At 38.6% G+C, this 15,541-nt stretch overlaps 1 protein-coding gene across 4 annotated transcripts in view; it reads right to left on the bottom strand.

Annotated features, from left to right (window-relative positions):
* Positions 1-203: 203 nt before the first annotated feature.
* The window catches only part of ASAP2 (ArfGAP with SH3 domain, ankyrin repeat and PH domain 2), an 87,699-nt gene continuing 72,361 nt past the window's right edge, over positions 204-15,541 (bottom strand). For 2 of the 4 annotated variants that reach the window (XM_080585453.1, XM_080585455.1), the window contains 7 exons: positions 15,273-15,528; positions 12,619-12,780; positions 11,545-11,713; positions 9,769-9,836; positions 7,722-7,834; positions 3,735-3,857; positions 204-2,854 (listed from right to left, as the gene is read on the bottom strand). In XM_080585453.1, the coding sequence (XP_080441579.1) occupies positions 2,780-2,854; positions 3,735-3,857; positions 7,722-7,834; positions 9,769-9,836; positions 11,545-11,713; positions 12,619-12,780; positions 15,273-15,528 (966 nt within the window). In that variant the 3' untranslated portion in view covers positions 204-2,779. The remainder of the gene's footprint in view (positions 2,855-3,734; positions 3,858-7,721; positions 7,835-9,768; positions 9,837-11,544; positions 11,714-12,618; positions 12,781-15,272; positions 15,529-15,541) is intronic. The other 2 variants (XM_080585454.1, XM_080585456.1) reach the window with 2 other exon arrangements.

Raw genomic sequence — 15,541 nt, 5'->3', positions numbered from 1 at the left:
TCTTAAAACAGCAAGAGAAAAGTAGTAATAAGTAGACATTTAGTGTTTTACATACCTAATTTAATGTAAGGTGTGCTGCCTCCATAGTTTTTACATTTCACTGGGAATCCCCAAGATGCACTTTTTTTGCCCCCTTACTACTAGTATTTCTCATTTTACATAGTGAAAAACAAGGGAGAGTTACATAAGAGAAGTAGCCCACGTGATTTTAAAAGTAGTTTTATTCTTCCAGACATTTGACTGGTTAACAAGAGTAAAATTTATTAATCATGCTCTAATTATAAATCACTGCATCCAGGACATTGAAAATAAGAGTTGATTTTCGGTTATACAATATATACAGTTGCTCTGCAACTAAACAAAATAAAAACAACTGAATCGAATATTATACATCTCATAGCATTCTAAGCTGCATTTTTAAATGTCATTTGCTCCTTTTTAAACAGTTAACACAGCAACCTAATAGTCTGTCTATTAACAGCTTTTTGAATCATTATCTTGATCAGATTTGAAAAGTTGTATGAAATACGCCAAAGGTTTGGACTTAAAATTCTTAATTTTATATTATAAATAGATATCTACAGGCTCTAGAATTTCTTTTTCCTCTGCCAGAGGACAAGCAAACTTTGAGAAACGTTGAAAATCTCGGGATAAATTTTGCTTAGCTGCTCCTTATTGGTCCTCAACATTTTAACAGTCTGCACTGGTAGTGCTATCACACTGAAGTCTAAAAGTTTTCTAAGTGACTAGTGAACAGGATTGTGACATTTTAAAGTGTGTTCCTCTTCTAGCAGAGCCTAAGGAAAATTCGCATCATTGTTTAACTTCACGAGTTGTTACATACACTATAAGATTCTGTGTTAAAAATACTGTACATTAGGAGATCTGTGCAAAATAATATGCCCATTTACTCTCTAGACTCTATCAGGGATAGAAACATACAAAATAGTGTTGCAAACTGAACATATCAGTAAGTGAATAAAACTGTAGTGCTAAACTATTACTCTATCATCTTACTGGGAACTTTGAAAATACAGACTAATTTGCTTCAACTTGCAACAAAAATATCTTGAAACATTCCAGTTTGTTCCCCATTTATACTGCAGCAACAGCATCTAGAAAATGAAAGGTCAGTATATACCTGGCTGTACCCACACGTTTGAGAGGCTATCAACCAACTGTACCATTCAGGAAAGGTGATACACGGGAAGATCAGTGTTGCTCTTCCAGCATTAACACAACGTGATTTTTCTCCAAATAAGACTATGCAGTGGCCTATTTTCCGTCCTGTTAAATATGAAGCAGCCAATTTAAACACCACTTGTCAGAGATTCAAAGTTCTCTCGATAAATCTAGAGATGGAATATTCACAAAACGTGATCAAAGCCAATTTGACCTAGACATAGATTTCTCTATTCCATCAGATGTTTCCCAGTAGCATAAGCAAAAACTGGTACAATCTCTCAATATGCCAACATCAAAATGACGTCCGATGTGTATTGGTGTTTTCCATCAACCACTTGGGAGTTACCAATAGCCCAGCCTTTGTTCACAAATTAGTAAAACAAATTTAACAACAGTGTAGCTACCATATATGTGGGTATACTATATAAATACAGAGTGAGTTAGCAAACCATCATTGTTTGCAAGGTAGTGGCACACAAATTTTTATACAACAGAACATAACGTAGTGTACTTGTGAGGTGTCAGAGACCTTATTGACCAAGGACAGTTACCTAAGTCTTCCACCAAATGTGTTCTCTGTGCGAACACATTGGTGGATGATTAAGAAATTTCAAGATTAAAAAAAAAAAGTCTAAACACTATAATAATACAAGTGTAAGAAATGCTCTGCAATCCATCATCATGATTAAGTACATTTCAGGAAGTGCAGTTTTCATATCCTTGAGTTAATGTAGTAACTCGGTAATATTGCCATCGTTTAGATAACCAGCAGTAGTCACATTAAATGACCAAAATGGATGTAACATACATAAAGAACATTCAAAAAACAGGTTCCACACACGTGCAGCCTAGAAAAATGAAACAGTCTCAAGCTCACAAAATCAGAACTAGAAAGTTCAACGACTAACACAGATTTCAGATAACTTGAAGCAAATATCTACATCCATTCTGAAAGAAAGAAGTTTCTCCTGTGGTAAACTGAAATACTTTTTCACTTTTACCTGGCCAAAGACACCTAGTTAAAATTGTTTCTTCTGCAATAGTTGACATCCTGGATGACAGCCAGTATGGCAAGATGCTGAATGAGTCCAACTGAGAACTATGCAGCAGCTTGCACGTTTTGGTTCTGAATCCTTATAACGGTATTGAGAATTGGATAAATTCACTGCCCTGTTACAGATGCACACAATTTCTTTTGACTGGGGAAGCAACACTGAACTGTGGTATTGTCATGTTACAAAACAGAAAGTGAAATTACAGCGAATGGTTTGAAAAGAAAATTCATAATGTTGTGATGTTGACACACACACATGGATTTTGATTGTTAAAGCTTTTCAGTTCACCTTAAAAAAATACAGGAAGAGGTTTTTTTTCTGATTGTTTTTGTAAACTGCTCATGAGAAGTTTTCACATAGAAAAAAGTTCTAAAAGTCCCAAAATCAGAACAATGGTAATAAAAAAGTAAGCTACAGTACCTACGACTTGGGCAGTGCTCTGGCAAGGTGTCTGCAGATAGGTAGATGAAATGAAATAGAGCAGAACTTATTTCTGTGACCGCTGGAAATGAGAAATGTCTCCACTTATCAGTAGCAATTTAGTCAACAATAAAGTGCACAAATGAGACAGGGAAAGCTCCTTTCCGACTGGGGTCTCCATCAATATGACCGATCTGCAAGAGTTCAGACGGTTTTCAAGTTAATCTCAAAAAGGAATTACAACCAGAACGAATACCAGTGACCTTTGTTACTCAACTATAGACTTTTTTTTTTTATTGTCTTACTCAATTCTTTAAAAGTAACACCTCTTAATGCAGCACTACTGCTGCATCATTTCATTTCATTCTGGAATGCCTTGCAGCCTGTCCATATCATGCACCTTTTAAGTTGCTTCTGCTTCCCTCTCTTAACAGTCAGTGAAAGGTGAAAGAATGGATCAAGCTTCAACAGATCTCAAGCGTTTTGGGTCTTACATTAATCTATTTGTGTTTATACAACATTATTGCCAATTTAGACGCAATATGAAATTCTCCTCTTCGCTAGCTAACAATTAAACGAGTGTTTTCATGCATAACAACTTTCCAAGACTTCTTTAGCTGTTGCAGTTCTGGGGTATACATAGTTGAGATGGTTTCCCAGCACACAGAATAGACCATTTCTCAGTCTCAGTCAGCTAAAGAATGAGGACAATACAAAGCTGTCTCCAGAGGACCACGACACAGCATCTTCAAGGAAGATGAAATAGTAGCAGATTCTCAAACTGCTGACACCCACCCAAGAGTTTCCTTAAGTCACACAGATCACGTCCCATGTGTATTGTGAACCCTACTAATCAGGTGTTGATTTTTCCTGAATGTAAAAACTTTTCCTGAGAAAAGCTAAAAGTTTATCTGAAGCCTGAATTTTAAACAAAAGAAACATTTGGAATCAAGTTTCCATGAGATGAAACTTCTCCTGTTTTTTGGAAACCCAACAGGGATCTTCTGAAGTCAGCATCAACCTCTAGATTTCATTTCTTTCGAAGTATGTTGATAGAAAATACGAAATACTCACCCACCACTCCTGATCTTCTTCACCATCAACTACAATGATATCACCCTCTGAAAAAGTTAGCTCGTCTGGGTTATCTGCTACACAGTTGTAAATCGCTTTTACTCTTTTGGGTTTAGTTTTTGACTGAAATATAAAAATAAGTAAGTGTAAATAATAAGCAGGGAAGAATCAAAATAGACTTGAAGGTGATCTAAAGCAAGCAGCAGAGATGCTACCAATTATTTTTCATGGGTTAGAGTTCAGCTAGATCATTTATACTGGGTGCTCAGGATTCAGGCTGAATTTGGCAGCATCCAAAGCCTTTCAGAACCACTATGTCACCAGCGTGGATCAGATTTCCCTTTGTGAGCTTCCATTTTTGCTCACTTAAGCCTGCTTTCAGAGCTCTATACCACTCAGGCAGGTATGATTTTATTCAGCGGATGGGGTGATCAAGTGCTACACGGTGAGTGTAACACCAGTGTTGTCAGAAAGAGGCCTGAGGCACCTGTCAGTATGTCCCTTCTTAATTTACTAAACCCTTCTCAACAGTCTACAAACTCCCCAGAATGTCCTCAAGCTCTTTGTAGTGCTTTGAGGACTGCCAGCCACAGAAGAGGTGTTCCAATTGCAAAGGTCACACTGCTGTTTGGTAGGGAGTTGCAGTATTTCACTACTGAGTGGGACTCCAATCCTAGTTGTGTTCTGTTTGAAATGATGCTGCAATTGTTTTGCATCCACCACCCTAACCTCATGCTTCTCCACGTGCAACCTGGCCTGTTTCCACTCTCTGCTACCTGCTGCGTTTGTTTTCAGCCTTCTCAATCCCTGTTGCAGATTAACACTAATGCTACCTGCATCGTCTTTCCATGCAAGGAGCACAGGACCTGGAGGCAGAGCATAATCTTTCTGTGTCAACCTACCCTTTCCTCCAGTTTCCCCAGCCTCAGCCAGCAAAAACCTTTCCTTTCTACCTTCAGATGCCAGAGCAGAGCTGCAAGTGCCAGTTAGGTCAACAGATGGCTGTTACTGCAGTGGGTATTTGGGACAGAGGCTCCAGGTGGGGTACTGAGAAGCAGGTCTCACCACCGTCCTGAACTTCCCCGGGGACTGGTCCCCATCTCTACTCAGGCCAGCCATGGAGCTGGAAGCTTGTGAGGGGAGAAGAGACACCATCCACGACGAGTCCGCTTCTTTTGGCCAGCCAAATGTTCTGCTGTGGACAAAGCCTCTTAAGGTGCCACTTTGCCAGAGCTGAGCACCATGCAGAAAAAAGGGGATGGGGAAGTAGGGAGGTAGCGCGATTGTTACTCTCCTTACAAGCGTCCATTTGCATTTCAGTATTAGAAAACCTGACCTGCCCAGACCAGGAATGCCCTCAGGCTCTATTTGTGGGCACACCCCAGGGAGCTGACAGCCTTGCACAGTGTCACAGGGGCTCTGCCTCATCTCAGTCAAGTTAAGGTTCAAACCACAACCAACTTTTAGTTCAAGAGGAAAGAGCTTCACATCAGCACAACAGTGACATAATTACTGACTTCAAAGGGATGTAATCACAGGTGTTTCTTGTTCTTTAGAAGTCATGGAAATTAAAACACATCCCCATTCCCAGGAGACTAACAGGGAAGGTTTCCGCATGTCCACAATATGGTTTCAAAAATCTCAAGCATACACTAAGGAAAAAAAGAGAAGCATCAGGAACTTTCCTCCTGAAAAATGGGCTACTGGGCAAACGCACTGCATAGCAGGTAACTCACTGGCTGCACGTGCATTGTAACGAGGCCTCTTTTTTCTTTACTCAAGAATCACTTCTGCAATCATTTCCTAAATCTGGTTTGGCTTCCAGATTCTCTGGCAGACTTCGCAAAAAAGGGTGAAGTATAAGGCTAAAGGGAGTGATTTAGCCAAAGTGCTTTAGCTAGACTGATCTAGCTAAAGCTCTTTAGCCGAGGGGCCCTTGACTAAATCTCAGCTAAGATGCTTTAGCTAGATTGATTTAGCTAAAGCACCTTAACTAGCACACACCCCCCTGAGCCAGGTTTCTCTTACTTCTCTGTCTTATGACAGAAGAAAATTATCCAGCTGATTTTCTCAGTCACAAAATTCTGCCCTAGAGATATTTCGAGAGTTGGATTTGTTCTTCATATGACGTGCAGCTAATATTAACCTGAGAGTGGAGACATACTGTTCCTAAAAAACAGCCAGGACAACCCATTCACACATAAGTAATATGCTCTGTAAAACAAAACAAGAAAAAGACAGAGAACTACTACAACCTTAACTTATACAGAGAGCCAGGTAGAGAGCTATTTCAGAACTGATAATGTATTCAATGGATGTAGCCAGCACTGAATCCCAGAGCACACAATGGAAATTGTGATCAGAGTTCAACAGCTTTACGGAGTAAATATGTCATTCCCTTAGTGCATCTAAGCTAAAGGGATAGCTATGCCATTTTTCACTAACCAGACCATTAAATTTTACTGCAGCCTAGACCATGAAAGTTATTTTGATGCAAGACAGACAGTAACTTGGTTAAACAAGAGGGGGAGCGGCAAGAAAACTGAAGATTTTATAATCCCAACTAATGCAAGATGAACTCCATATGTCTCTGTGTTTTTTTCAGCATTATCAGATGACAAAAGCTAGTAGGGGTTCTAGAAACTCAAAACAAATGTGCAAGGCTATGCACACATAGAAGTCCTGTCCTGGAGAGTTACTATTTCAGTAGACATGGTTAAATAAAAATGAATGAAGAGAGACAGAGGACCAATGAAGGTAAGATGTTTTATTGCAGCCCACTAATAACATAATCAAAGAGCCAGGAACAGTACAGCTCCTACCTCTCAGTTTATTATTTACCTACTAAACTATACAGACCTTAAAGCATAAAACAGCCCCGATCTAGTCACGTACAGCATCTCAAGAGCACGAGCTCTCTGTATTGCGATTTGCTCGCTGCAGAGAAATACTGTCATGACCAAGCATATAAATGTTTTATGTCTGCCACACAAGAAAACAATGTAAAATTGGAGTAAGGGCCAAAGAGTCAATTGAACTACACATAATGGAACAGCAAAACTGACATCCAGAAATATGTCCCTTCACCTACACCAGTACAAGAATATAAATATTGACACTACTATGTGTGTTACCATTCATGGACCTAAATAAGAATAAAAAAGACCACACAATCAGATCAAGAGTCTGTCTAAGTCCAGTATCTCTTTTTTAACAGTCACTGTACGGTTAGGGGAGGATGGAAGAGAAGAAGAATACACAATATTTCCAATCCAGCACTTACAGCCTTCCCTTTCCCCCTTCAACAACCTTATGGTTGGACCAGATGATCTTGGAGGTGATCTTAATGACTCTATGATTCTGGTTGGGATGCCTCACATCAGGTGTGATTTCTGTGTGTTTAGTAACCTCCAATGAATTTCCCTCCTGTCACCCGCCAAACGCATAACAAAGAGTTGTAAAGTGAAGCAATTCCACAAAGTTCCAATTTCTTTTGTTTTGAGCTTGGCTCCTACTAGTCTTTTCTGAAGCCATTTGGTCCACCTATGTAAACAAGTGTATCTACTTCCATTGTAAAGATGAGCAAAAAACCTCCCTTATTACTTACTTCACTCAAGTTTAAGAATTGAGTTGCATGCGGCTTACAAGTGACCTACTATTCTCTTATCAAGCTTACCTACCTCCAATAAATCAAACCATAAATTCTACAAATTCAGACACAAGCAATGAATCCAAGCTTTGTCTTTGGTTTCTCCTTGTTTTTTGCTGGTGTTCTTTTTTCATTTAAAATCACGTATCATTGCATAAGAAATGGAAGAGAAGCAACATTTTCATAAATACTACAAGTCACACATTTAAGAGGATAGAGGTTTTGTATTTTGCATGGTTCACATGCTTTATTTCTAACAGAACAGACTATTATATCAGCTGTGTGTTTGACAGTGTGTGGAAGCTTTAATAAAATCTAAACCTAGTTTGTCTACTTACTATTTGTGATTTCCTTGGCATTGGTGCTGGTGGCTGGATCTGTGCCAAAGTATTTACTGTAGAACCAGTCTGTGTTACTGGGATCTCACATACAGAAGAAGATTCTCCTGCTGCTAAAGTAAGTAAAATGATTAAATCCTAGGCATGCTTTAAAAAGAGAAAAAAGCAAGAGCAATGATACAAATCGAAACCAAATTCATTATTCTTAATTAGAGAATACAAAGGATTATATATACCATGAGTATTTCATCTTTAATGGCTTTCTTTTTTATTCACACTGATATTTCTACCCTTTTCCTTACCAAAGAAGACATTTTTTCCCCAAAAAGGATTACCTAAAACCTTTAATATCACAGTTATGCTAAAAGAGAAAAAGGCCTACAAAACAGATGACACCAGAACCAAATTTTCCATCTCCTCACCCACTCTCTACAGACTGAAAACTTTTAGAACCTTTCCTTCCTAATAAATCCCATCTTTATTGAGATGCTGTACCATTCACAGGAGACTTCTGACATATTCTGGTAATGATTGCAAATTTCCACTCTGTGGATATGTTGAAGGGACATAAAGAATCACAATACGAACCAATGAACATAACATATGCAGTGGAAGAACAGACTGGGTAGAAGAACTTCCACTAAAACCACTACAAAAGCAGTATCAATTTGCAATTTCATTAATTAGATGTGATGTACGAAGTTTGCATTTTAAAACTACAATCACATTTTTTCTATGTAAAAATGTATTTTGGCCTTGCCCGTTGCCTCGTTTATGACACAATTAAATGAGAGTGAACTAACTAAAGCTTTCCTACTGCATCCTTTGAGTGTGTGTGTGTGTGGGGGGGGTGTAGGTGAGTTGAGATGACATCAGGAAAGCTAAAGTCCAGTTGGAATTGAATCTGGCCAGGGATATCAGACAAGGAGAAAGGTTTCCCTAAGCACATGTGTGACAAAAGGAAGGCTAAGGAAACCGTGGACCCACTGCTACGAGATGTGTGACCTGGTTATGAAGGACATAGAAAAGGCTGAGGTACCGAACACCTTCTTTGCCTCAGTCTTTATTAGCAAGACTGGCCTTCAGGAACCCCAGGTCCAGAGACCAAGATGAAAATCTGGTTGATGGGTCAGAGTGTACTCTCAGCAAGCATGCAGATGATGCAAAACTGGGAGGAATAGCCGAAATGCCAAAAGGTTGTGCTGTCATCCAAAGGGACCTCAGCAGGCTGAAGAAAAGAACTTACAGGAACCTCAGGAAATTTAACGAGGGGAAGTGCAAAGTCCTGCACCTGGGGAAGAAAAAACCCCAGGTACCAGGCTGTGCTGGGGGCCACCCAGCTGGAAAGCAGCTCTGCAGAAAAGGACCTGGAGGGCTTGGCTGCACATGAGCCAGCAGCATGCCCTTGCTACAAAGACAGCTAATGGTATCTTGGGTTGCATTACGCAAAGTATCACCAGCAGGTTGAGGGAGTTGATCCCTCCCCTCTACTCAGCACTGGTGAGGCCACACGTGGGTTGCTTTGTCCAGTTCTGGGCTCCCCAGTACAGAAGAAATGTGGACTTACTGGAAGGAGTGAAACAAAAGGCCACAAAAATGATTAAGGTATTGGAGCATCTATCATAGGAGGAAAGGCTGAAAGAGCAGGGATTGTTTAGCCTAGAAAGAAGGCGGCTGTGGGGGTGATGAAGCACTAGCACAGACTGCTCAGAGAGGTTGCAGAGTCTCCTTCCCTGGAAGACCTTGCAAACCCATTCAGACATGGTCCTGGGCAATCCCCTGTGAGCAGGGATCTAGACCAGATGACCTCTAGAGGTCCTTTCCAACCTCAATCATTTTGTTATTCTCGCTACATGGTTCCACTGCTGACATTAATTGTCCTCATGCAGAAAAGCTTTAAGCTTAAGGGCCTACGCAATCAAGAAAAGAAACAAAAATGCTGGTACCGATTGTGTTTAAATGTACAAGGTAAACTAAAAACACTCTCCTTGAAGTTGTAATAACAATAGCTTAATTACAGTAAAATGAATCTCTAAAGCATCATTACCACTTTGTTGTAGAGACCCAAGTCCTCTAGACTGCCCTTTGTTTGCTAAGCCAGATGACTTCTCAGTCCTGTTCAAAAAGAAATTAGAAAATTTTCCATTTAAGAAACAAACAAGAACTCCAACCACAAGAATTCAGACTATTTTCCAGATTATAAAATTCTTGTAACATCTTCAGTATATTCCAGTGTCTGGTATTTTGTTTTAAAATATTAGTTTGCTTCCCTGTTAGGCCAATGGTAAACTGCACCTAATCTAAACACGTAAGGCAGAAGAATTACATACATTCAATTTCTGCAGTTTTTATAAAGCTGATTTTCTTTTCCTAAGTTCTGAAGTTCTTAACATTATTTTTTAAAAATTCTTTGGTGTGCTTTGTTAAAAATATGTATCATGTACATTATAGCGAACTATAATCGTGTACATTATAGCAAACTTCAGGAAGTTGCTTCTCCCTTTTACTTCGTTTGGTATATGCAATCAACAGGCTAGAAAGGAAACTCAATGGTTGTTTGCTTCTTTCACTCACAAAGCATCAGCCGTATGTATTATCTCACATATACACGTATGCATACTTGCTAACCATCTAGACTTGCTTAGGCGATACTCTACCAAACATTCAGCGTCTAAGAATCCAAAATTTTCCAAGACAATTTACTAACATATCTCACTATGCTTACTTTGGGAAAGCTTTACATAGTGTCTACATTATTCTTGTTACAACTTAGAAGTTTTCTTTTTAGAGCCACCACGAGATGTAAAAAGGAACGGCGTGATGCAGTACTTTATATGTTTAAAGACCTGCATCTGTGCTCCAATTCCTTTTTTTTTTTTTTTTTTTTTAAGGATGAGAGACTCTTACTTCTTCCAAACTTTTATCACAGGCCATATTTTCTAGACTTCTAATTACCTTATTTTCTTCCCTGGTTTTGGCCTTACTACTTTGTATCTTTATTTTAATTCAATAACCAAAACTGAATACAGTAGTCCAGCTGAGACATTACTGATGTTGAGCCAATTGGAATAAATAACTCCTAAATTTTGCAGGTTATAATCAAACAATACTCCTTCTCTTTGCCTCTTCCACAACAGCATGAGTCTTCTTATTTACTTTTATTCATGATTCACCATGTCTTTGCAGATTCTTCTCTTGAAGACTTTTGCTTAACCATACTTAGCTGTTCTCCATACTCCATTTTTGTAGTTGGCTGTTCTTCAGTACTAAGTGTTGCTTACTAAATGACAACCCTCTTCTTTCCAGACTACTACTATGTTTTTTCAAGGTTAGCTTAGGTATAATCCAATTCACCAGTACATTTGTCACTCCTAACATCTTTTTCTTGCAAATTGAAAGATCGTATTCTCTATTCCAAGTCTCAGCTCCCTCCATGAATGAAAATATTGAATGGAACTGAACAGAGGATAAGCATGTGAACAACAAATGGCACAATCAGACATAATATTCCCTTATCTATTGTTATTAGAAGATAAATAGAAATGGATTGTTTTGGGGGGCTTCTTATTTCCATCAGGGCTAAGCATTCCATAGATACTGTGCAAGTCATACAATATTAAATTGCTACGCTGTCCTGTTTTTACCATGGGAATCCTTGTAATCTGCTCCCTCAGTATCTGTCTTCTCTTCAGTCATATACGTTAGAACACACCATTGGCAAAGACTGCATGCTTTACAGATGACTTGCATGTTATATACCATAAAATTGAAAAGTTAATCATTATGAAATATATGCATTAAGTACTCAAATGGCATCAGTTACCCAGAAATAGGTTTTCTTTGAGAGATTCTACTAGGAGGTTGTGGGGGCAGTGGTGGTGGGGTTGGCTTAGTTTGTGGAGGAGCTGGTTGCTGTTTAGATTGCTGGTTCAAAGCTTCCATAATGCTGGCTGTCTTTGCCACTGGAGGCGGTGGTGCTGGAGAAAGCACATCTATAGAAAAAAGTTAGACAATGAAAAGAAATTAGACTTCTATTTACCACTTTGTCTCTTGGGTTCTCATCCACAGGTCTTCCTGTTACAGGATTTATCTTCATCAAAGAAAAATGCTTTACTACTTGTAATCAACAACTTAAAACATGAAGTAATCCTTCCATTGGAAGGAAGACCTCTTCAGAAAGAGGTTCGTATTTTGTTTCGCCTAGTCAAGATCAGAGAGCTCACAAATACTTCAATTCATCAAAGCATTAAAGTACAAGCAAAGAAAATTCTCTAGTGTTACCAAAGTTATTCTGACCTAACATTTTCAAGAATATGACTATATTTAAACTGATGTTGTTGGCTCAATCAAGGCCTTCAGTTGGTGTTTGATGGAAAAGTATTTGAGCAAGTGCCTGAGAAATTTTGTTTAGAGAAAATTCCTTTTTAAAAATCCTGTTACGATTAGCATCTAGTCAAAAGAAACTTCACATTATATTTAGTAATTAATTAAATTTCTATTGAATTCTTGAAACCAACACAACAGCAGCTGGCAATGCATTAAAACATCTTTTTTACACTCCTATGATCTTCAAGAATTATGCACAATGTGGAGACATAGCCCCAGGCCTACATGTAACACTTATTTTTACAGCTCACTAGTGAGATATGCATCATTAAAACTACATATAAAAGTGGAAAGCTCTTTAGCTCTAGTAATAGCTACTACTTCCCATTGACCCTGCACTGCACCATTCACTGGGATTTCAGAGAAGACAGTTCATACGAAGTTACTGGATGGGAACGATAGGCCGAAGCTACAGTCACCAAAAGAGGAAATATGAGTTGTGAAAATGGAAAAATAAGCCAACTATGATTAGATACAGCAGAAGGGAAAACAGGGGAAAGTGGAAACATACTTGTAGATGTTACACGCAATGGCGGCACAGGGGGATGAATAGCTGGTGGATCAGATGAAGATCTCTGCCTGCTTATACTTTCCACTCCTAAAGAATTTGTCTTCCACATTGTATTAGATGAAGAAATTGTCTGAATACCACTGCCAAGAACTGAAGGCTGGACTAAAAAGAGAGGAAAATACTACATTATTATTATTACTTACCCTAAGCACAAAGCGTTAATATTCACACCCGTGCTTTTAAAAATGGTTCAGCTATACACTACATTCACAAAATCAGAACCACTGCCATCTTGCAGGAATGCCAGAGCAGAAATCAGAGTCTGCTGTAAAAAATTACATGGAAGTTTCTGGTTGAGTCTTACTAACTCTTTACCTTAACGTTTGTCTCCAGTCATTACTTTAAAATATGTCAACACTTGAAAAGCAGAGATTTCTTAACAAGTAGAGAAGGCACATCTTGCTACCCTCTTTAATCCCTGACTGATAGCTGTAATTATCTCAGGTAGTCCAAGGAAAGGACCTCACCTTGAGTATTAGCAGACATTGCTGACTCAAAGTGAAACAGCAGTTTTATGTCGATTCCAAATAAAAACTGAATTTCACCCAAACAAGAAGCTCTGACAACTAGTCATGAAACTAGTATCAGTTACGAAGTATTGCTTCCTCAGGGCTTCCTAAATGATTCCATTCTTAGGCTAAAGAGCTGCATCTCCATTTCATAAAACACACTATAGATTTTCACCATGAGGTCAATATTTTGCACTTGTCGCGTCGCGTTTCCCTACTCAGAGCATGAGCATCATATTAAGAAAAGATGAAACAGAGTAAGGTATGAATAAATATCAGGTTGCAGGGAGAAGCGTACAAGGCTCAAAAGACTTGGAGAACAGCTTAAGGCTAAGAGGATAAAGGAGTAACAATACTACATCATAAGCATACCAACAACAACAGCAATCAACAAGAACCTGAGATCAGTGACGCTATCATAGCTTTTAACTGAAAATATAAAATAATAGGCTAATACATTGCTAGAGTAAAGAATATGAGTTAATAATCTCTCTGAGCCAGGCAGCATGCTTTCTTAGTGGGAGTTGCACTATACTGGTGCCAAAAAGTCTGGGGTTGGGAGTAAATTTAAAATGACACTATTTCTAGTGTCATTTAATCAAGGGCAAACAGTGGGTGAAATAGTGTGGTTTGCCATGGGTAAAATAACATCAAAGGGTAAAAGAGTCTTTTTAACTCTCTTTTTAAGAGAGTCTTTTTTATCCAACTGTATTACTAATTTAGGGATAGTATCTAACAGTTAAACAGATAGTACAAACTCCTTCACAGACAAAAAAAAAAACCCAAGAAACTAGGCGAATTTTCCTGTTTGGTGGGGGAAGCATTCCTTTTTGTCAGGTAAAATGACATTAAGTTTAGACTTCATGCAAAAATGTTAGATGAAAGGAATCCCACCTTGGTTAAGGAACTTAGTTTTATATGCTGCTAAACTTCTCCCAGTCTCACACCACCCTTTCGAAGTAGTGCAACACCATGCTGTTCTACTGCTTCCAGCCTTTCTGCCCTCAAGACAACAGATTTTTATCCGACTTCCGTGCTGCAGCCATTCCTGTGGGACCAACAACTGACTTTTCATATTACACAAATGTTCAGTTTGCAATCTCAGACATAGTCGTTGTTGTATGGAGGTATTTTAACCTCTGTGTAGTGCTTCCAAAGGCAGACACTCCTCATATACGCCTAGAACATTACCCACTCGTATCTCCTGATGTGGAGTTTCAATCAAAGCAGGATAGAAAATCATGTGTTTACACAGTCATTTTTCTGGAATTTAACATTACATAAATTTAGCATACATGAGAGATTCAGTACACACTGAATGTGTACTGCATAAAGATAACCTGTATAAATTTCTCTACACTTCTCCAACACAATCCAAACAGATTATATATGAACATAAGAATGAGGTTCACAGTCTCAGCTTTAGTGGTAAATTTTGCAAGCACACAATCTTTCTGAACTGGGATGAGACCAGTACATTTTTCATTGTTCAGCTAATCACCTGCAGTTACATTTTCAGTCAGCTAACAGTTCTGTAATTTATCCAGTTCTTCACATCGTGAACCACATACTTTGTTCCCTTTTATTTCATCAACCCTGAAGCACATTTCTATTAAGAAAAGATTTTGCGATGTTAAAATCTCTCACATTCTGCATACACTCTCCATTTTCCCAGGTATTAAAATGTTTTTCTACAGCAGCCAAATGCTGTGGAAATTTTACATATTTAAATTTTCACTCTGACAATGACATCTTGAAGTAACTGAAGTGTGAAAAGATGAAATACAATCAAAAAGTACTTGCTGAACTAAATCCACTGCAGCCCTCCTTCCAGTAAATTGTTTGACTTTATTGAGGTTACCCGTGCATTGTTTTCCCACACATTGTTGTGTACTTTCTTGCAGGTACACTGAAAATCAAACCCAGAATTGGTTGGGTAGATTAACTCCAAGTATGCAAGATGAAGTCATTAATAAACTATTACAATACTTACCTGTGCAATACAATGCTAAAAGAAAGCTTAAAAACATAATGAAAAAATTGTTACGATCCCATTCATACAGTGATATTTTCCAGTGTTAATACCTTTGCCAATATTCCTTGGAGGTAGAGGAGGTGCGCTACTTGTAACAGGTACTGCAGGCTGAATGGGAGGTGGACTGCCACTGAGTATTGCTCCATACGTTTCATTCTGTAATATACTTGGCATAAATCCTCTTTGCTTATCCTTAGCAATGTTCGCCGCATCTCTTGCCAACGATGCTACATTAGGTTGAAGTTGGTTTGATCCCAGCTGATAGAAGCTGACAGGCCTGTCCTCTCTCCGATTAGGACTGGGTTGCTTAAACACAATA

Source organism: Anser brachyrhynchus (assembly GCF_964034855.1).
Source record: "Anser brachyrhynchus genome assembly, chromosome: 3".
Lineage (NCBI taxonomy): Eukaryota > Metazoa > Chordata > Aves > Anseriformes > Anatidae > Anser > Anser brachyrhynchus.
This window is presented reverse-complemented; position numbering and strand designations above follow the sequence as displayed.